The following is a 22,402-nucleotide window of genomic DNA, read 5'->3' as shown; positions in this document are numbered from 1 at the left end:
CGTAAGAATATTAAACCCTTGCAGTGAAAAATATACTTAATGCTGTAGATTATCAGGTTGGCAGCCACAAAATTAGCGTGTTCTGTGATTAGCGTATTCTGCCTCAAGTATGTAGTTATATCATCCTCTCATGAGGCTACGATTATTTAGACACAGTACTATCAATATGATATATAGGAGTCAACGAGCATCTAATGACCGCTGCTGCATTGTACAATCATTTCCCACTCCCGCCTCTGCTTACAGGATATTGTTTAATAAAGCAGCAATTACACTCACAGCCAGCTTCATATAATTACCTGTCTGGCTTCAGGCTGGTTATGTTTTGCTCTTTTATTGGGCTGATGTCAGTATCTCAGGAACTGATGGGAGCTTTTGTTGCATTAGTCGCTATGTGGACACACAACAGCGCCGCGTGCTGGACACCGAGGTGAACTACAATTTGTCTATCAGTGTGGCAGTCATTGGAAAATGTGAGAACATGCCAAAAGTATAGTAGTTGAGGGTGATTCAGCACATGCACTCACTCTTTGTGGGAATGCTGGCCCGCCTCCTTTGCCTGGATATTTACGTGCCTGTGTATATTTTGTGAATATTTGTGTGTGTTCTCATTTCCCAGGCTCTGTGCCAGTTCCCCTGTTGCTGGCCCAGACATTGCTAAATAAGGAAGACAATCTCTCTCTCCCTTTACTGTATTTTATCTCTTCCAAACACACATTACAACCTCTTAACCTACTGTAGAGCACACATGAACAAAATCTGGGCGATAATGTACATTGAGCTCCATGTTTATTCAACTCAACTGACACACTGACTATTTCATGTTTCTTTGAAGGGCGGCAGTCCTTTTAAATTGTTTGAAAGAGTCACTACCACAGACAAAAGACCACACAGAGCCACGAGATAAGCAGAGATCAAACATTTACTCTTTTCATTCAATATCGTGATCACAACTTTCAGTTTGATTAGGAAATTTAAACTTCTCACAAAGTCTCGATATGAAATATAAAGTCAATATTTAAAGATAAAAGCCTTCCACTGGAGACGACAGGCACCTTGTTTTATTCCCATTTTTTTCAGTTTCACACCAGAGACCGTCATGACTGTGTTTCACACAGCAGTCGCACATCAGCCAGGTGACGGAGGATTTCACACCTGCTGAGGCGTGGAGAGATTAACGACTGGAGGAAGCCAGGTGAGCCCACGAGCTGAGCTTGTGTGATATCAGGATGAGCTTCTTCCATCTCGGCGGTTCATTACAGTGAGCAACATGGATTCATGTGGTTTCACTTCAAGATTTATATTTTATAGAAGTTTAAGCGATAAATGCCTTGGAACTAAACAAAAAAGCTGAATCTGAAATAAAAATTGGAGCCTTTCTGCCAACATGTTGGTAATCAACTGGAATTCATGATAGACAAATCTACAGCAGATGCTCTATATAGATTTTCTTAACCGCAGAAACAAATTTGGTAAAATCGCTCTTTAACCCAAGGATCGTTAAACACATTGATCCTACAAGTCTCCCTAAAAAGCTAAAAAGTCATAAACAACAACAGAAATCTGAAAGGATACACTGATACAGTAAATACACACGGTAAAAGTCAGCCTTTCTTGTGTGTGTGAATGCTGACAAATTCCAGTTTTTCACATTTTACACAAATTAACAACCTAAACTGGGCCATCATCAAAAACTGTCCCATTTATTTTACCGTCTACATTTAGACGAAGCATTATGATTGATATGTATCGATCAATCTAATCAAACTTCCCAGTTGTGTTGGTCCTGGCCAATACTGTGCCTCACACTGACTGTTGCTTTACATTTAGAGTTCAGTCGTCTTGCTTAATACATATTTCAGGTCCCCCCCGGCCCACATGACTTTTCTGACACCCAAAAAGCTCTACAAAACACAGCAAAGCAAAATTGCAAGAATCATCTTGAAAACATCAGCGAAGAGATACAATTCCAATCGGCTTACATTCGTCTTACACCTCAACTATACACGCACGGCTCTTTGTCCCTCCCCTTCTATTCACCTCAAGTCATCTCCGTCCTCTCGGGGGCCACGTAGAGAGTTCGGTCTTAAAGCTCTCCAGACGCCGCGTTGTGTCTCCCTCTCAAACAAAGAAATGATGGCTGTAATTACGAATAAGTGCTCATGGTAGTGGGGCGCACAAAGTGGGACAGATAAGCTGCTGCTGTCTGACCCGTTAAGTGAGGGTAACATGGCCTCTGCTCTGCAGCTTCGCACCACGACCCCGCCCCGCTGACGTGCACCTTGCCGTTGGCCCCTGCGATCTGTCCGCCAAACCGCCTGACAGCCGGGATCGGCTCAGGCCGAGTGAGAGGGCGGCGTGCGGCCTTCCCAGTACTTCTGATACGCTGTGTGGAACATGTCCTTACACTGCAGCTGTGCGTTCAGCCGGGCACAGATGAGGAACGAGCCGCCCATCTTGCGGTGGAGCGAGTACGTCTCCTCGGGCGGCGGGGTGAGCCGGTGTTTGAGCATCACAGGGATGAGGTTGTGGATCCTCTGCGTGGTGGACTGGGCGCCAAATTCAAAGTTGTTTGTGGAGGCGAAGGCCTCACCGAGGATCATCACAGCGTCCACGTGTGCGCTCATCATCGCCTGCATACATGAAGGGGCAAAAAAAGATTTAGTCTCTGACCATCCTGCACAGTAAAATTAATTACCTTTACAATCAAACAAAAAAAAAGAGAATATTTCTCTTAGATCAAGAGACATTTACCTTGGACTCGTATCCGGTCAGGAACTTCATATCAATAGATTTTTTCAGGACTCTCTCTCTGTTGCCCTCGGCGGCTGAACGAATTATCTACAACCACAAACACACAAATCACTTCCTCTGCATCTCCCAGACAGGTTTCGACAGCTCATGCATTCAAGTTAAACACAGTACAAACGTCAGCTTTGGTTCCACTTGACGTTTCAAAATGTCTTTTCTGCAAAAAAACTAAACCTAAACAAAAGCAGTCGGGGTGCGACAAGCATGTAAACAGCGGCTGAGTAACTGAGGCTTCATGTTGATCAAGACATATTTTCAGTCTATTAATTACAATACATGAGGCTGACTGTCTTACCTCTATGTAGAGGTCTGTGAAGCTCAGATCGAATCCTCTCGTGGCTCCAAAGTCCAACAGTGCCACCTAGAGAGACAATCCAATAACCACTTTCATTACTCTCAAACCTCGCTGCCAAGGAACAGTCGCTTTCAGCCTGCAGACAGACTCACCCTGTGCGTCTGTGGATCGTAGAAGAAGTTGGACCAGTTCGGGTCAGTCTGCATGTACCTGAACTCAAACAGCTCTCTGAGGCACAGCAGCAAGATGTTGTGGCAGATCTGAGACGGGGAGGAAAAAAGAAGAAGTTTACTGCACTGAGGTCAACTATGAAAGAGGGTGAAAGCGGGGACTTGTGGGAGGTAATGATGATCAGAATCTCTCTCACTCTCACACACACACACACACACACCTCGTTCTTCAGATCCTGTGTGAGGCTGTCAGCCTGGTCGAGGGGAAACCCGGGTACGAGCTCTGTGGTCAGGACATGGCTACCGCACAGCTCATCTATCACCTCTGGTACATAGAAGAAGGGATGGTCCTTCAACAGCTCCCTGGGTCAGAACGATGAATAGATACAAAGACATAAACCAGGTTAAGTAGGCATCATAGTCCACATATCCATGTCAGAATCAGCTTTATTGGCCATGTGTGTTTACAAATACATGGAATTTGACACCGGTTACACGTTGCATGCATACATATACACATACATACACATATACATACACACACACATATACATACATACATACATACACACACACATATACATATACATATATATATGTTGCATGCATACATATTAATATTTAGCTGGCATACACAGCTGGCAGTTGCAGGGGTTCTGATGACCTTGAACCAAAAGGGATGTGTTTGTGTAACATGAGTCTCTACTGCTCTGCGCTCCATGAGCGAGAGATGGCACAACACTGCTAAACAAGCCAGGCTTTCAACAGTCAACCATGCTTTCAAAGGGATTTGTAATACATTTATTCCCGGCACAACAACAAAAACAAGCTACAACCTGGCCTTTATCCTTTTTCAAGCTTGAATTGTTATCTTTGTTATTACACTTTTCTGAAGTAGCACAACCAGTATGGACACATTAAATCGCATCTCACTCCACATTTGACTTTTGAATTTATTATTATAACATAATATTAACATAAACTGTAACTAACCCCCTTGCCACCAGCTACAACTGAATGATTATGAACATGTATGTTATTGATAAATACAATGGAAAGGAAAGTTTTGTGGATGCAATTACATAGAAACACATCCTACAAAAGACTCACTTGAATTTCTTTGCACACTGGGCCTCTCGAATGTAGTCACACTCTAGTGCGAGCTCTTTTCTCATCACGTCTATCAGGTGCTCTGGAAACAGACCTGCAGGGAGACAAAGACAACGCACACGGTGGGAAACAGAGCACTGGATCGCAGATGGGGAAATGAAGCGTGAAGTTGTGCACTTTTGTGTTGCTTGTGCATGACTTCAGAAGGTGATCATTCTTGTCGTTTCTTGGAATGTGTACCTTCAGGCAGGGCATTGCTGATACTCAGCACAGTCATCAAGTTGTTGACGTCACTGTTGATACTTTGAGCCACGCCGGGGTACTGGGAACAAAACAAACAAACAAACAAATAGAAAGGGTTTGTTTTACTTTGATTGGACCATTAAATGAGGGAACAGCATCTTTTATGTGGTTCTTTTAATTTAAATTGAGAATCTCACTTTGAAATACTGTTCATGCGTCTTTATAGTATAATTTAACTGCAGCTTTTACAGGGATTGCAATTATTCTCCATCATGAGTAGGGATGGGTATCGTTTGGGATTTTTACGATACCGGTGCTAAAACGTTTAAAGTCTACTATAAATAAATAAATACAAAACACTTGACTTCAAACTTTAAACAAATATATATATATAAAAAAAAAAAAAAAAAAACAGAAAAAAAGCAGATGGCCTGATAGGGAACGTGTGCAACAGAACTTCACTCAGAAACTGTTGGATTCTACAAACTCTGCTACTTTACTGGACTACACGTCATCATTAATATCAACTGGGAGAGCTTTTCTGAACCAGACGGAGCTGCTCTTGAATTCGGCAAACACCAAATGAACCGAGGAACAAACACGTCTCCTAATAATCTCACTTTGTGTCACGGCTTGGAGCGTTTCTCAGCCGGTGTTCTTGCCGGTCAGCTGTGGTTTCTCCGCTCTGACGTTGACTTCCATCAGCGAAACAGACGTTTCTAGCAGGAAGTTTAGAGTTTATAGTCCAGGAGTCTTTTCTGCAGCTTTCTCGTCCAGATTCCAGCATTTAAAAACAGACGTTTCCTCAACGAGGTTTGGTGGAGGAAACAGAGCGTTTCTCTCTCGGAGTTCGGCTCGTCTTCTTTTCACGCAGTTGTTTTGTTGCATTTTCTGCACGTTGCGTTGTTCGAATCACACAATACAACCACACTTTTGACCGTTACCTTTCGGACTTTTCTCTGTTAAAAAGTTGATGGCTAGCTAGCTACTGTAGCTATACAACCTGCTGCCAGGACGGACTCGTCAGAGTAGTGTAAAAAAATAAAATAAAAGAGTTTCAGCTCAGGCACTGAAAGGAAGCATCGAAATCTTCAATGCATTTTGGTCCGGTAGGAACCGGTTGTATCGGCACCATAGTGGCACCGATTTTTGGTACCCAACCCTAATCATGAGATTAAAATAATACTTTGTTATGTTACCGTCAAACCCCTCCAGAATTCTAAAATCATTTATTTTAATCGTCGAAGACGGCAATTAGACGGATAATCTGTAAATACTGTAAAAGCATAAAATAACAATCTCTCATTTTGACACCTCTTCACTGACTCCGGTCTGATCTGTAAACAAAGTGTTTAACAGACCAGAGAGATAAACAGTCTTTATCTCAACGTGAGAATGTACCGTGTTCTCACACACGCACACGTTCCCAGTGTACCTGTATTTTCATGGCCACCTCCCTGCCGTCCTTCATCCTCGCCAGGTGAACTTGTCCGATGGACGCGGCTGCAAACGGACGCTCCTCGAACGACTCCAGCTTGTCTCTCCAGTTCGGACCCAAGTCACTGTTCAGCGCTTTCTGTGGGACGGACACAATATTTACAATAAGGGTAATGTGTTCCCTGGTGGAGGTAAAGGTGAGTTTCCAGCGGGCTTGATTATAATGTCAACACACCAGGCTAGGCTGAATAACAATGCCTTGAAGAGGCTGTAGGAAAGGTGCTAAAAAGGTAGAATTGATATTGTTACACTTATTACATCATCAGTATCAATGTGTGACGACACTTACTGTCATTTGCTTGATTGGCATGAAATCAGCACTCTGTCTTACACGCTCAAAGATCTTGGCGAGTTCAGGGTTGATGAAAGCGTCATCTGAAAGGCAGAAACACAAATTAGTTCATCTGAACTGAACAGAAATGCAGGTTCTGAGGCAAAGGTTGGCTGAACTGATGACAAATTGTTTCCCTAAGCCTGCTACGCTGCCATCAAATACGGCGATACGAGCAAATGGCAGCATGTGAACTCCAGGTGTGGTCGTTGCTTTGGGATGTCCGTAAAGCTGCCGTGCAGGATATAATGCACACCTTGAACATGGTTCATAGATTTAATAATACAATACTGACGGTCTGGGTTATTTCCCACCTAAAACTTCATATTTCAACTGAGTTCACTTGACAGTGTAAGCCAAAAAGCCCCCCCAAAAAATAATCACTACGATCCCTTCATTACAATAAATAAAAAAGGAAAGTACTGCTTGGCAAGTACAACGAATCATTTGGCTGACATTGCTGATGATATGAGGAATCAGTATTATAAACGTAATCATCAGTTTTAAAATAGCTCCTGACCTCTCAAGGTTGTTATTTTGGATCGGTGGTGAAGGGTACAATGGTTGGAAGCACAAATGTGTCATTGTCAGGGATGTATTTCCTCCAGATTTACTTACTCCAGTCATGTTTTAGTTGTCCAAGTCAAGTAAGACTTTAAAGTCATTTTTCAACCTCTTTGTAGGAAGAATAGTTTGTTTGTTCAGCTACAAAAGACTTTGACATTTCTGTCCATTTTCCAATCAAGCATTTTAGTTTGAAGAATCAACTTGTCACCACCTTAGAGACAGAGTAAAGCTTTGCCCGTTCTACAAATAACCGCATGAAGGTCAACCCACTGTGCTGAAGCCTGTTTAGCAAACACTGGGCAGCCAACGTCCTTTTCTCTCCTACTGCGTTTGTGGCTTTTTAAATGTCCTACACTGCACCGTGTGTGTAAAGTGTACGCTAACGTTTTCTGATCTGACAAAAATCAGGCAGTGATGAAAACACAAACCTAATGATGTGTTGTTTAGTCCCGTTACCCGATCAGGCCACACCAACTCTCTGCCAGCATGTTTACCGACGCTGGCTTCATGCCCTTGAACTTTGGCTTACGTGGGCAAACAACAAACCAGCTTCAAATTACATTAGAACTTATTCTCAGCCGCTGCTACCTGCATGTTTACGTCCGTGTGCAGCAACAGTACAATGTCATAACCTATCGGCTCCCCGACGTCTGTGTGTCAGGCCACTGGTCAGAAATAACCATCACACACCTTGAATGCTGAGCATCTGTCCCAGCTTTAGCGCGGCTCCTCTGACTTTACACAGGGTTCTGACGATACGTTCGGCGTTGGCCTCGGACAGGAAGGGGCTGGAATCCAGGACGCCTTTCTTATCACCTGCAGTACCACAAAACAGAGAGTTGTTGGTTCTTGTTCCATACAATGGCTCCTTTCACACCAGTGCCTCAGGTCTAAAGTCAAACTTTGGAGCCACATTTTTATTTCTTGTTATTTACTGTAACTATGTAAACAAAAGAATATTTTGTGTACAGGCGATTGATCAATATCAATAGTTTAAAAGGTGTATGTATAATATGTGCATGCGTTTGTAGATGTGTGTGTCTGCGAGTATATGTGTCAGTAGGTCACCAGGTAGTGTGTTTTAGAGCATCTGAAGCTGCCTTGAGAGACTTTCACAAAGAGCGCACACACACGCACGCACGTACATGCACACGCACACGCACACACACACACACACACACACACACACACACACACGGCACACACACACACACACACGGCACACACACACGGCGCACACACACACACGGCACACACACACACGGCACACATTAACTCTCGTACGCGGTTTCAGCTTAGCTCTGTTTTGGTATGGGCAGGTTCACCGTGCAGAGCAGGAAGGTTTGTTTAGGAGGTTGCTGTGTGACGGCTGAATTGCTAATTGTGCTCTGCATGTACCAACATGCGTAAAAAAGGATGGGCACTGAAAAATGCAGTTGTAAAAATCACCCAATAAACAGAAATACCTGTCCTTACAGGCACAGGACTCAGATGTGTAATCTATTAGGGCATTCAAATGTCTTCCGTCTACACAAATCAACGGTACAATGCATTCAGAAAGAAGCAGCACAACAGTGTTGAAACGACACAAAAGAGTGCAACAATGCAAGAGTGCAACATGTATAACTTAGCCGTTTGGTAAAAAGGCTCCCTGTTGATACTGTGTGAGCAAGTGTGGGTGTCTTAGTGGGTTAGTGTTACCTGCTGTACCGTTGTGTCTCATGGTCTTCTTTGCAACTTCTGCCAGGGCTCCAATCCCCAAACCTACAGCTAGACCTGGTGGCGACACAGACGGATACACAACACAATGTAACGCAACTTAGTGAAATAACAAAATAGACATGAAAGTATTCCGTGTCATGCGGCGGCGCTGTGAAAAACATCCTTTTAGTGAGCCAATCATTGGCAGTACGACTTTCGCTCTGAACCTGTCAGAATATGTCACCAGTGTTCTGGTTGTTGCCTCTGAGGAATCAGAATAACACATGAAACAGGAGATCTGAGACAAAACAAAACACGGGCAGATGACGGAACTGTCACAGCTGCCAGCCATAGAGAACATGGTAATCTAAATATATTAACAATTAAGCTCCGAACATACTTAAGCCTCTGAAAAGGTTCAGGGGTTTAATTCTAGCAGATGATGAATAGGAAAAACAAGAGTCATGGTTGGGCTGTTTGTGAGCCAGTTCCTACAAGCCTGGTCTCCACTTTACATAACTCAGCATTACATAATCGGTTTGTCAGCGGCCTCTGAGGCGACATCCAAAGAACGGTGGAGAGACAAATGAGGACACTTCACTTGATTACAAGTGGGCCGAGTAGTTCTTCGCCAAACATGTGAACTCTGCGTTAATCGGTGTTATCTTACTTTGTGTGTGAGTTTACAGACCGACTGCTGTGCACTACTTACAAGCATTAAAAGAAAATAGTTTTAGAAAAGCAGTTTTTTTTAAAGTGCTTTACATACATAAAACCCCAAAGCAACAAAAAAAGTAATCAATAGACAAAAAGTCACACCAACAAACAGAGATACAATTAGAACAGATCAAAACGACATAAAAGTGTGTTTTTACGAAAGGATTTGGCAAAGAAAGGATCTAAGGCTGTATTACAGCTAATAAAGAGTTTATTTTAAAAAGGTCAGCAATATAACTAGGCCTTTGTGTTTCAAAAAACTATCTTAAAATCAATTCAGAATCTTACTGATAATCTGCGCAGATATGGGTGATATGGTCTCTGCGTTTAGTGCCAGTTAAAATTCTAGCTGCAACATTTTGAACAAGCTGGAGAGAATTTATGTTCCTTCATTTGATACCCTAATATACTGTATATTCCTGTTTCCTCTTAAACCTCAGCAAAACCGTTCAAACATGCATGGCAACAGATGGAGATGGAGACGTCTACGCAGGGTTGCGATAATCGTTGTCGCCAGGAAGCATTCGAACAGATTTATAATTCTATAAATTCTACATAAATGTTGCTTGTTCTCTTACCTAAACTGTCTACAACCTGCATTAATATCTCCACTCACTGGCAGCTGTGAGACAAACACAACTTGTACAACTTTGTCAACAAATACTGCAGGAGAGTGAAGGACAGACAGAGGCCGACAGACAGAGGCCAACCCCCCCCACCCTTCCTAAATGTTCCCAGTGTCAACATGCCGAATCACTGTAGATTGTACAAGTCACGTTGGTTTGGAATTCTAGTTTGGCTGAACTCTGCCGCGTGTTAGAGAGACTCCGTTCCGGGTGGACATGGTTTGTTTACCCTCGCTGCTCTGCGCCACCTTCTGAGCCACCTGTTAACATATCCATCATCCGTCATGAAGCTACGAGCTGCTGACTTGCAGGCTCTGAGCCGTCACGTCAAACCTTGTCCGGGGCCGGTTGTGACAGTTTCAATGCGCCTGTGTGAATGTGTGTTTTAGCCTCAGAATGAGCTTATCACTGAAATAACATCCTGTCTAGATAGGACTTGGAGACAAGGATACTCAGATCTCCACATGCATATTATAATAAAATGCATGCCATGAACTGTAAGTACAACCTTTCCGCAATGTCTCAAAATTCTTAAATTTGGAATTACTATTTGGAATTGATTTCGTAGTTTTAAACCATTTAAAATCTCAGATTTTTAGAGATACTTTTTTTTGGCAGTTGGCAGTCATGTTTGTGTTTTGTGTCACAGCTAATAGGCTTAGAGAACAGGCAACATGGTTCAACAGAAGATTAACTAACACACAACAATCTACACCACAAACTCTCACAGATTTTATGACGGCTGCTGCTGGACTCTCTTCCTGTAGTTGACTATGAAGGTTTTTATCTTGGCAATAGCCAATGTCCGTTGATAAGGGCTACATATGCCTGACCCAATTACTATACGTGTTTGTTTAAAAGGCAAATCCAGTCTCATGTTACCTTTCTGTGGGATGCACGAGTTATTAAACAAATTATGTTTACAGTATTATAGATATTATGTGTAAAAGCTGGCAGTTTTAACCGTAGTTGGTGCTAGACGGGAGGTCATTGGTCATTAAAATCCAAAAGGTGCATGCATCTTAAAACTCAACATACTGGGGAGGAACTGCAGTGACATTTCTGCATGTTGCCTTTTGTCTTATTTCCTCTTAACTCTCTGCTGTTGGCCTCTAAATGTGCCTGTACATTCAGTGGCGTTGTCTTGACATTATTGACTTTACAGACTTTGAGAAGGACGTGTGCTTCTGACACAACACTGACCCCAGTGGCCCCAGCTTGCTGAGGAGGTGGTTGGTTAGTTACAGTTACACTAGATTACAAGGACAGGTTTCCAGAACTTCCCCAACAAATTCATATCACATTACGAGCACGGAAATAATGTTTCTTATTAAACTAACCAGAAAGACGCCTCTCTATCCACAAATATACAGTGTGCAAAATACAGGAGGTCAAAGACTCCTTGATTGATACTTCCGACACCCTGAAAGCGTCATTAGCTAAATTTCAGGGGGGGGGGGGGGGGTCTCTTACGGACATTTATTTGTCACTTGCAACGGTCACTAAAATGTCTTTTTTAATCTTGGACTTTAAGCTGGCCACCGGGTATTTTGCACCCTGGACATATTCATTTTGGGATTAGTCCCATGAAGACTCTTCCCTAAACACTAAAATCATTATTTTACCGACTGCAGACTCAACTGTGTGTATGCACAGAAAAAAGGTCACACTTGCAAACGTGCCCCTCGACACAGAGTAACAAAGAGTCGTATTACTGTACCTCCAAAGTTGGCCAGTCTGCTGAGCCGAGTCACTGGCACTTTCCTCTCTCTGGCACTGTCGCTCAACTAAAGAAGAAAGACCAATAAAGACCCAGTTTTCTTTTCACATTAATGTGTGTTTGGGATTCAGAAGAGGAACATGACTCACCATCTGTTTGTGGGCTTTGATCGCAACCTTCTTGCCCTGTCGTGCTTTCTCAATGTCTTCGGCGGTAAGTCCTCCAACCGTGGACGGGTCCTGATGGTAGCTCCTGAGCTGACTGACTTGATGCCGACAGTGCAGCTGTCCCCACAGATGCCTGTTCAGACTGCGGTTGTAGAAGTGCCTGCCGCACCCAAAGAAAAAGTAATTTACCTTCAATCTCCAAACAGCAGCACAAGCGTGTGTACCCTTGAGCAATTTAGACTGTTTATACCTGGCATCTTGGTGGTGAGATCTGGTGTGTCCACTGAACTGTTTGCTCGGGTCTTTGTAACCCTCAAACAGTTTGCCGCCGACATGGCTTGCTCCTGCTGCTGCGCTCTGATTGGCTGCAAAATCGTAACTACTTCCTGTTTGATCGACTGCAAAGTCCACACCTTCGTCCTTGAACTCTGCAAATGCACCGTCGTCCTGGGGGAAGTCATATTCGGACTCTGATGAAGACGTCTGCTGCTGGCCAGTCAGCCCCTGGACAGACGCATACGTTAAGAAAATTAAAAACACACTTGTAGTATTCTTTTGACATTTAAAAGCGATGCGACATTTTTTAAATCAATGCTAAACTATGCAGGATTTGCACAGTAGTATTTACACATGCACACACCTGCATCGTCATCATAGCGGCAGAGAGGCCTTGCTCAGCAGCCGATTGGACGCTTTGGACGGCAGCGCCAACTCCTGGGAGCCCTGAGATACAATTAACAAAATACATACTGTTATTAGCTTTATTAGCTCTTAGGTACACTACAAACTAACCATACAGCAAAATGATCAATGTCACTGCCCATAATAAGTGAGCTGAAAAATGTTGATGTATGTCAAAGAATTTAGGAACTAAACATGTGGGGAGCCTATAAAAGAAAGAAAACAAAGTCAAGTAAATGATAAGCTCAGTAGGCATAAGGCAGAATGTTTTTTATCCTATTTAAATTGTGCCATGAATTAGATGTTTATACATTTCAGAAGATAATCATCCTGGCTCATAAAAAAAAGCTGCTGGATAAAACACATCGGGTAAGATAATATTACATGTGTGAGTGGAACATTGCTAAGATACCTCGCTAGCTAGGAAGCCGATGTAATGTCCATGTTTGGTGTTGGTGACATACATGAGAGATGTAGAGGGGTTTCACGCTAAATTAAATTTATGGTTATAAACTGCAACGTTCTTGTGTTGCCAAATTATCTTTTAAAATTGACAAATATAATGTTTGTAACTCATGGCACAATTCAAACAGGATAAACAAATATTTGACTCTCGCCGTTGACTCCGATTCATATTTCTTTCCAAAACATGGTCCCATGAGGGACACCGGAAGAGAAGGGACTTTGTGTCTTCATGGAGGCATTTACAAGTTAGTTACTGATAACAAAGAAGCTCCATTACAATCAAATACATGGAGATTATTATCGGCTAGTTGACAATGTTAGGTGACGTAATGACCCTTCCCTCGTTTATGGGTTCCTAATCCTTACAAACAACAGGTGTGTTGAACTTACCGGCTCCACTGCGCAGGGTGCTGCTCTGAGTCTCCACGACCGCCTGGCTCAACTTAGCCAAGCCTCGCACCACTAACATCATATCACCGGCCATCATGGACTACAGAGACAGAGAAGAGGACAGGGAAATAAGAACAAAATAAATACATAGTAGGCCGGGAAGCGTGGAGAAGGACATTCTGTTCACTCAGAGTGAAGACAAAAATCAGGTCAGATGTCGAAATGTGTGACAACGCGTTGTCAGCAAAGACGAGAGGAGCACAGACAAAGACGTACAGGTGGACGAGAAGGCATAAAACCTGTCGTCAACAACCATTCTGCTGCCAAACATTGAGACGAACACACAGCTGTCACATCTTGAGGTGACCATGACTTTATCCCTTTGTCTATAAATACTCAGAACCTCCAATCCCTGTGTGAGCACCACATACACACATACACACAAGAAAGGAAAGGAGGTAAGCTGTGCAGAAATGTGTGCTGTGCAGAAATGTGCATGAGGTTCAAGACTGGCTGTCTCACTGGAAACTAGGAGGGAAGAGTTGGGAGGGCTGCTGCCTGTACCAGCTATTTCTGTGCATGAGTGAATGTGGGCGCACGTTTTGTCCGTGCACAAGGTTTGCCGTCACCCTTTACCTCTCCAGGTTTCTCTCTGCACCTGCGAGATTGCTTTCTGTTAAAAATAAAATGGTTTATCTCAAAGTATTCAATTCCTATCCAAATTATCAATGCGGCGTATCTTTGTATTAAACAGTTATGAAAAGTTCAAGTTCAAAACAGTTGGCACACCACACAAAGCTGAGACTGCGATAACGAACATGTGAACATATCTCAAGGTCCCTTTAGGATGCAGGTAAAAGTCCAAGTCACTTCTCTCACCTGTCCGTCTCTTATCTAAACGGAGCTCTGACTGCATTCCTCTCCTCCCAAGCCGCAGTATTCCCGAGTGTGTTACAGGTGGCGTTTTTTTTGGTGGGTGTGACGACATGCTTCAACACAGCTCAGCTGGGATTTGGGCCAATGGAAAAAGCCGTTGCTGAAGGCTTCAAAAGCAGTTTGTGAATGTGTGTGTGCCGCTACACACATACTGAGTCAGGAAGTAGGTCATCCGTCCTACTTCAGGGCCGTACTGTGTTTTCAGATGCTGGACTGAAGAAAACACTGATTTGTATCTTATTGTAATTATTGTCGGATAGTGTTTTTTAAACATCGGACCATAATTAATAGAAACACGACTCTCTTTGACAAGTTTTGGCTTGTGACTTTAGCCGGTTCTCTGGAAAAAGATGGAGGATAAAAAGCAAACCAAAAATGTGAGAAAGTATAAACCGCAAATTAGAAAGAAACACAGGACAATAGTCCAATATAAATCATTTTATAATGTTAAAGTTAAAGTTGCTCGTCAGTTCTTTCTTCAACATCCACAGGCCAACTAAATATTGTGCAAAGTTGTTTTTTTCTGGATTAACTGCTGTCTGGGGTTATCTCTGGTTACTAATGCTAATGTTGGCCACTCCGAAGACAGCAGCACAAAAGACCTGCGCTGTATTCTGGGAAACTACGGACTGACTCAGCATGTAACGGAGCTCACACAATAAGGGCCGAACGCTGGACAAAACCGCCTCTAAGGGGCTTAACGTTTGAGGCTCCTTTCTCCTCTGTTCAGCGCCTACGTGCTCTCACTAGCGTAGATCAGGCCAAACAACAAAATATCTCACAGATGACACACAACGACATCATTGGGCGACTATGGTCCCACACAAGCACAGAGTAAGTGCTTTGTTCAAATTAATGATTTGACGACATTTCTCCAGTTAAACAAGGAAATACAGAGATGACTGACTTCAGAAAACAGAATAGAAGCAGTTATACTACAGGTTACGGCATGTTTTAAAGATCAATGAAATATAATAAAAGAAAAAGTTCTTTGTACTTTATTGTCAAAACAATTATCGCGGCACGATGCAGAGTCAGCTCAACAATGCAGCAAGATCCTGCACAATCTTCTCATCGGCTGGGAATTAAGCTATGCAGTCTGTACTAAGGCAACGGAGCCGTTAAAGCTAGGATTAGTAACCTTGAGAAGCTAGTAAGAATATGCTAGGTTTAAAACGTTCTCTAACCAAAAAAATATAAAATAAAAAGCCTGGTGTGGCCAACTCCTTACCAATTAAAGCAGCATTAGCCCCAAAAGTTGCTAAATCTAGCGACACTCACTGTCCCTTCAGGAATCCCACCAAAGCCACTCCCCCAAAATTATTATTATGAACCTAACCATGTCATTATGAATGTAAACAACAAGCGTGGCTATTGTTAGCACTCTCAGCTGTTAGACAGGGAAACCCGCCCAAACATTACATTCAGACTGAATGAAATGATTGGGCGGTCCTATTACAGTCCTGCAACCTTTTTTAAATCTTTTTTTCCATTGAGCATTTGACTCATTGACCAGGATAAAATGAGGAATGTGAAAACGGCGAAAATGTTTTCAGTAGAAGATTACCAACCCTGCCTTTAACACAAAGCAGCAACATGGAGCTGCAGAATGCAATGTTCACGTCAAATATTGAAATATATATAAATTATCTTACATACTTAAAACTTAAAATGGACGTATGCATTTCTGCAGGATTCATAGCCGTGAACACTGTTAAAGTAAATTCAACTTGCAAAATCTGAGACTATGGAGGAAGAAGTTACTATTTATTGCAAAAAAGAAAACCGATTGAGCAACTTCCCATCTGTCAATGTGGGTGTGTTACCTCAGGATGTGTTTACACGCTGCTTTTCTTCCTCTGCATTAGAATACAAAATAAAAAAGTAAACTAAAAGAGAAGGGACACCTGCTCGTTATATAACATGAATACAAATGGGGGAGAACTAAAAGGCCAGTTCTAATGCCCAGTGGGCGAGAGGTCACTACAAGGTATTTGTGAGGCCAGGGTTGTGATTACACATGGTATTGTATGGCTAATGCGCGCACGCACGCGCGCACGCACACGCGCACGCACACGCACACACACACACACACACACACACACACACAGCTAAGCCTCAGTTGTTGTCTGGGCTCTTCTGCCCTCAGCAAGCCGTTGACTCACTGCTATGGAAATAGCCAGGCATCGCAGCAGCATGCGTCTATATCTGAACGCTGTACATCTCACGGCTTACCGACGGCCTCCAGCCGCTGCCCTTCACCGCTGATCCTGAGCCAAGCATGGGGAATATTTATTTACCCCACGTTATTGAACACCACAGCGGCCGCTTCGCCACCACTGACGGGGTGAAACGTGAGGAAAACTAAGTTTCCTGCAAGACCACAATACAGAAGGGGAGTCCAGAGCGATTTATAAATCGTCTGTCAACTATTAAATGAACTATTTTGGTAAATAGATTAATCAGTTTCAGTCATTTCTTCATTTAGTTAAGTAAATTACTTATTAATTCATAGGAAGGCTCAGAATAATTTGGACAGGTATTGCACCGGCATTGGCCACAACAATATATATATATATATATATATATATATATATATATATATATATATATATATATATATATATATATATATATATATATACTTGGCAATACATGGTTCTGATTCAGAACACAGTGGTAATTATCAGCTAATTGCGTGATTAATACTGGATTTTTGAGGTTATTACCAGTATTTGAGAGTTCAAAATGTATTATTTGATTGAATGGACAAATCAGTATCACTTGATCAACACAATAGCACCACTTTAAATCTCCTGTTTACCGGAGATGAGCGCATAAATTCATGAAAAGCATGAAAAACTACTCCTCGGCTAAATAAATAGTCAACCAACATAACATAAACAAACCGTTCTGATAAGGATCCCATAACGTTTGGCTTTAAAAGCAGTGTGACCAAGTTCAGCCTGAATAAACCTGTCGGTGCCGTTTGCTGGACAAACTATCTAAAAAGGAAATTACCTCAGATCTTTTGTGTCTTTGGCATTTCTGTGCAGCAACCTCTTGGCTGTGATATCAAACCTCTACTAATACTTCTGTGCCATCAGAGGGCAAAGGAGTCAGGCTCAAGTATCACATTACACCCCTCACATTTGAAGTGATCAAAATACTCTCTACACACATGCAGTATACATGTACTGTATGTAAGAGGTAGCTCACATTAATACATTTTCCATTATAGGAAGATTGTACAGACTCACCTTAATACACTACAGTCTACAAAAAGGTGCACTACTCGTACACATTTCGTTGGTATTTGAAACAAACAATGTTGAAGATCAATTTGAAATAAAAATCAAAAGTACTAAGGTGAATGCAAGTGTACTAATACGAATGACATTCAAACGGATTCGCTCAGCATATGTTTCAGCCGTAAACCTCTTACCTCACGTGCAGCGACGCAGATGAATCCCTCAAACCAACTAACGTAGCCCAAACCTGTGATTATAAACTTCCTCGTGGGCGTGTAGACACGAGACTCACTGCCATAACAAAACAAAAAAAAGAGAAGCCACGCTGTACATTGGCCGTTATTAAATCTGCTTTAAACGACTGAAATTGGAGAAGAACCCAAAAAATAATTTTAGCAGCAGGTTTAATACATATTTTAAAAGTAACGGACCAGGAATAAAAAACACGTAACGTTAGGTAAAGTTTGCAGACTACGGGCACGTCCGCACGCTGCGGAGGATTTGTTGAACCAGCTGGAGGTCAAAGCTGTAAACGGGACCAACCGGGAACATAATATAATAATAATAATAATAATAATAATAATAATAATAATAATAAAAAAGCATTTTTAATATTTAGTAAATGCGCATTTGTGATAGCAGACACTCACCAGTAGCTGTCGTCTCCGCTGGTTTCTCTAACTCTTGTCGGACGAGGTCAGCGGCGCGCGAGAGTCTAACTAAAACAAACCCCCCTGTCTAATTAGCATAAAAGTGCGTACAACTGCACGTCACGGGGGGAGAGAGGGGGTCTTTTTTTCAGGTGTCTGGTCAGCCTCCTCTTCTTGTTGCTGCTGCAGGCAGCGTTTAATCCAGTATGTCTCCAACACGAGGTCAAAACTTATTTACCAACGCAACCCACGCATGCGTGGCCGTACGCTGCATGGACACTCCCACTTTGGTTCAGCACACATGTTCGTGTTCAGACAAATATGTAAACAGCATCCATACATGTACATGCATTGTAATGATAAAGCTGTGGCGCTTCAGTTTTCCTAATCTAAAAAAAGGTCACGAGACAATTACAGTTTATCCTGGCAGACGCTCGTCGAGCTGCTTTGCTCAACTTTATCTTTACACGGCTCTGGTCCGTCAACCGCCCTCGCGTCACGCTCTGCTTCCATTGGTCCTCTCGTCTGTTGACAGGAGGTGGGGACTGAAACGCGGCTTCTCATTGGTTCATCGCGCGAGAAAAACAAAGTGCACGTTTGTGCAGCGTCCCAAAGCCCGACGCCGTATTGCGAATACATTCCGGTTTACAAGGTACACGCGGCCAATGAGCAGACACGTTTACACACTAACAGCGCGCACGTGCCAGCCGTGACAAAATAATTGTCCCTCGGCTTTGAAATGGGCCTCCGACGCCATCTGCTGTTGTTGGCAGGAGGACATAACCCCAAACGCTGCCCTGTTTGATTGTTATTGCTAATCAATGGTCAGGACAAATTATGAAAGAAATGTATGATTTTACAATTACCTTGAATTACTACTGTACTTTAAAATTAAGCAGTTATAATAATAACTGTAATAAAATGTGCACGTAAAGGAACAACTGCAATAGATGTTTATAATTTCACTTCAAAAGCCATTTCTTCAGAAAAAAACATTGTGGTAACACTTTGATGCCCATATATATATATATATATATATATATATATATATATATATATATATATATATATATATATATATTTATTTATTTATTATAGACATACGTATAATGCATTATAATCGTCTTACAGTTATAACTTAATGATAATCACAATACATAATCAATAATCACAATAAATACTCATAATGCTTTATAACAATAAAGAATAATACATTATACTATGATTATGAGTTACTCTAAGTGGTCATTGTTTCCGTGAAGTAAAGTGAAAAAATATCATTAAATGTATGCAAGAACAACACACAAAACGTTGCAATGTAATTCTATAGTGCATTAGAATTAAGTGTGTTATAATTATTGTTATAAAGCATTATTAATGACTATAGCATTATACGTATATGGTACAGGGACGTTATAATAACTGTGTTGCACAAATGTCTTCAAAAATCCTCTCTTAATGCAAATGTGGGTTCTGACTTTATCTTTTTTAGGCGATCATCCATCTGCAGTGACATTAAAGTGTCAGCAGAGTGCACCACAGATCCACACAACACAGCTTATATTTTTCTAAAGGAGGTTATCATTTATTTCCCAGACTAAATGAGCTCAATGATCCTCTTAAGTGAATACATGTCTGTTAAACTGCCTGCAGAGTGGAAATAGTCAAATGTGGGTCTGTAACAACAGGGTTTTTTTCCACATAGGGATCTGAACTACAGGCAATGAAGAGTGAACGCTCGCTAAGGCTCAAAGGTAATACAAACTTGTTCTCATGTGGGGATTTTCCAAAATCAAATAGTATTGTGCGTGGAACGTTTTAGTCATACCATTGATAAGAAATGATCACTTCAAACAAAAGTGCACAAACGGAACAATGAGTAAGAAAAATGCAACCATCTTATAAAATGTGTAAAGTAGGAGCCGCGTGTTCAGAAATTACTAAATGGGTCACCTTCCACTCCGCCCTCCATCAAAAAAAGAAAGAAAAATCACATCTCCGCAGTGTCTCCCTCATTCACAACCTCTCGGCTCCTGATTCATGTCATTTCTTTCCCACCAGCTCCGGATGCTGCTGCTGTTGTGGACAGGTGTGATTTGAAAGGCAAATGAGCCGCATGCAAACAGACTAATCGATGTGGCCGTGAAGCAGCAGCAGTGTGGTTCCCTGTGGGCTTCTTCAGGTCAGGTCCAGAGGTCGTATCCTAATGGATGAAATACTCTAAACCGTGTCGTTTGAACCATTTACAAGCTCCGACCTCGATGATACCAGAAATTCATGGTAGTCACACATGAAAGCGGTATCCACACACTTTTTTAAAGGAACAATCCAAATAAATACATAAACCAGACCAATATATTGACTACTAGTAAACAACCCTATAAGTGCACATTAGGGAGCATAAGCAATAGCTAAGACGGTAGGTCTTAAAGGAATAGTTTTACTTTTTGGGAAAGGTGATACAACGGTCATATCCGTCCATTAAAAAGCATCCTATAGCAGCTGGTTAGCTTAACTTAGCATAAAGCCTTGAAACAGCCAGCCTCTAAGCAAAGGTAACGGAATCTGCCGACCCCAAACCCTAAAGTGCACTAATTAACATGTTATATCTTGAATGTTTAATCAAGAAACTTTCACTCTGTGTTGCCAGTGTTCATGCTAAGCTAAGCTAACCAGGTTCTGCCGAACGTTTCATATTTAGAATACAGGCATGAGAGTGGTGTCGATCATCTCATCTGACTGTCTGCAATATAGCTAATAAGCATACATATTCCCAAAATACGACACAATGCCTTCCATAACATACTGAAACTATTGTGATAGGTATAATTTATCTCAACATAGATGTCAGGTCACTGTGGAGGAAACATGGCTGTCATGGAAAACCTTGCTGACCAAGAATGACAGCGGTTAAAAACAGCTTTGAACTGTTAAAACACACTCAAATGTACAACAATGAAAATGTAATCGTGCGCAGATTATGTTATATCACATCATATCTTGAATGTTTACTCAATCAAACAGTCTTAATGTTAAGCTAAGTTAACCAGCTGCTGGCGAATGCTTCATATTTAGCGCAGAGGCACGAGAGAGGTATTAATCATCTTGTTTAATGCAAAAAAAGCTAATAAACATACATATTTCCCAAAATGTTGAACTACTTCTTAAGAAGGCACTGCATGGAATTATAATCAGACTCTTTCTGCGTCTACTGTCACTGCAAACATCAATGGAAACCATTGCATTTTAAATATATGGTAGACTGAATTCTACATACTATGTAGTTTTTATTGTTCATCGAGAACCTGTTACATTATGAGACATGTTGTTCTCCTTTATCCGCCCGACCACTTTCTAAATGAATGTTGCCGTTCTCCATTTAAATAAATGGGGATCATTTTCTGAACACCGTCCATCTTTTCTATCGACGTATCCAATGCTTTGTTTGACTGTCACTCATACTGTAACACATGCTTGAAGACGAAGCAACATAACAGCCCAAAATTCAAAATGTCACAGTATTCCATTAACAAAACAAAACAAAACAAAAAAAACATAATATAATGTTATAAATAAAAACAGGATGAAATACAAATTAAGACCAAACTTTAAGAGGATAAGACCAATGCACCCGAGACTACACACTGAAAACGTTAAGGCTAGAATGAAAGTCCGTCATAACATTTAAAATAAGAACACATGTTCAGTTGTCTGACTTGGCTTTGTAATGTCAAGGCACTGTATAGCTTAAATACGATTGTTCATGGTTGTAAGTGTTGCACAGGATTTAAGTACACTAAAAATAATGTTACAAAAAAACTACATCAAACATAATAAATCTCATTGTACATTGTGAACAATCCCAACACAAGTGTGAGAAGGGTGGGAAGTGTTTGTCCAGGCAAGGACCATGGAATTGGCTGCAAATATGTTACATTATGAAACAATGCTCTCCTTAACATAGTGAAACTACTCCGACCTGAATAATTTAGCTCTACATAATTGACAGGTTATTGTGGAAGAAACATGGCTGCCACCTCACTGACCAACTTACAGTGTCTGAATTCTAGGTAC

At 41.6% G+C, this 22,402-nt stretch overlaps 1 protein-coding gene across 1 annotated transcript; it reads right to left on the bottom strand.

The window, feature by feature from the left end:
* Positions 1 to 906: 906 nt before the first annotated feature.
* Positions 907 to 18,412, bottom strand: coq8aa (coenzyme Q8A-a). Its single transcript, XM_079215622.1, has 17 exons — positions 18,329 to 18,412; positions 13,492 to 13,591; positions 12,596 to 12,678; positions 12,206 to 12,459; positions 11,938 to 12,115; positions 11,789 to 11,855; positions 8,726 to 8,800; positions 7,715 to 7,840; positions 6,416 to 6,501; positions 6,065 to 6,205; positions 4,627 to 4,708; positions 4,387 to 4,480; positions 3,498 to 3,639; positions 3,259 to 3,366; positions 3,107 to 3,172; positions 2,755 to 2,841; positions 907 to 2,633 (listed from the first exon to the last, which is right to left on the bottom strand). Exons 2-17 carry the CDS (start codon positions 13,586 to 13,588, stop codon positions 2,337 to 2,339), a joined length of 1,983 nt encoding a protein of 660 aa, XP_079071748.1. The 5' UTR covers positions 13,589 to 13,591; positions 18,329 to 18,412; the 3' UTR covers positions 907 to 2,336.
* Positions 18,413 to 22,402: the final 3,990 nt, after the last annotated feature.

The sequence above is a fragment of the Taurulus bubalis genome (assembly GCF_910589615.1).
Source record: "Taurulus bubalis genome assembly, chromosome: 3".
NCBI classification, from domain to species: Eukaryota; Metazoa; Chordata; class Actinopteri; order Perciformes; family Cottidae; genus Taurulus; species Taurulus bubalis.
Note: the sequence above shows the minus strand (reverse complement) of the source record. Positions and strands in the feature narration are given on the sequence as shown.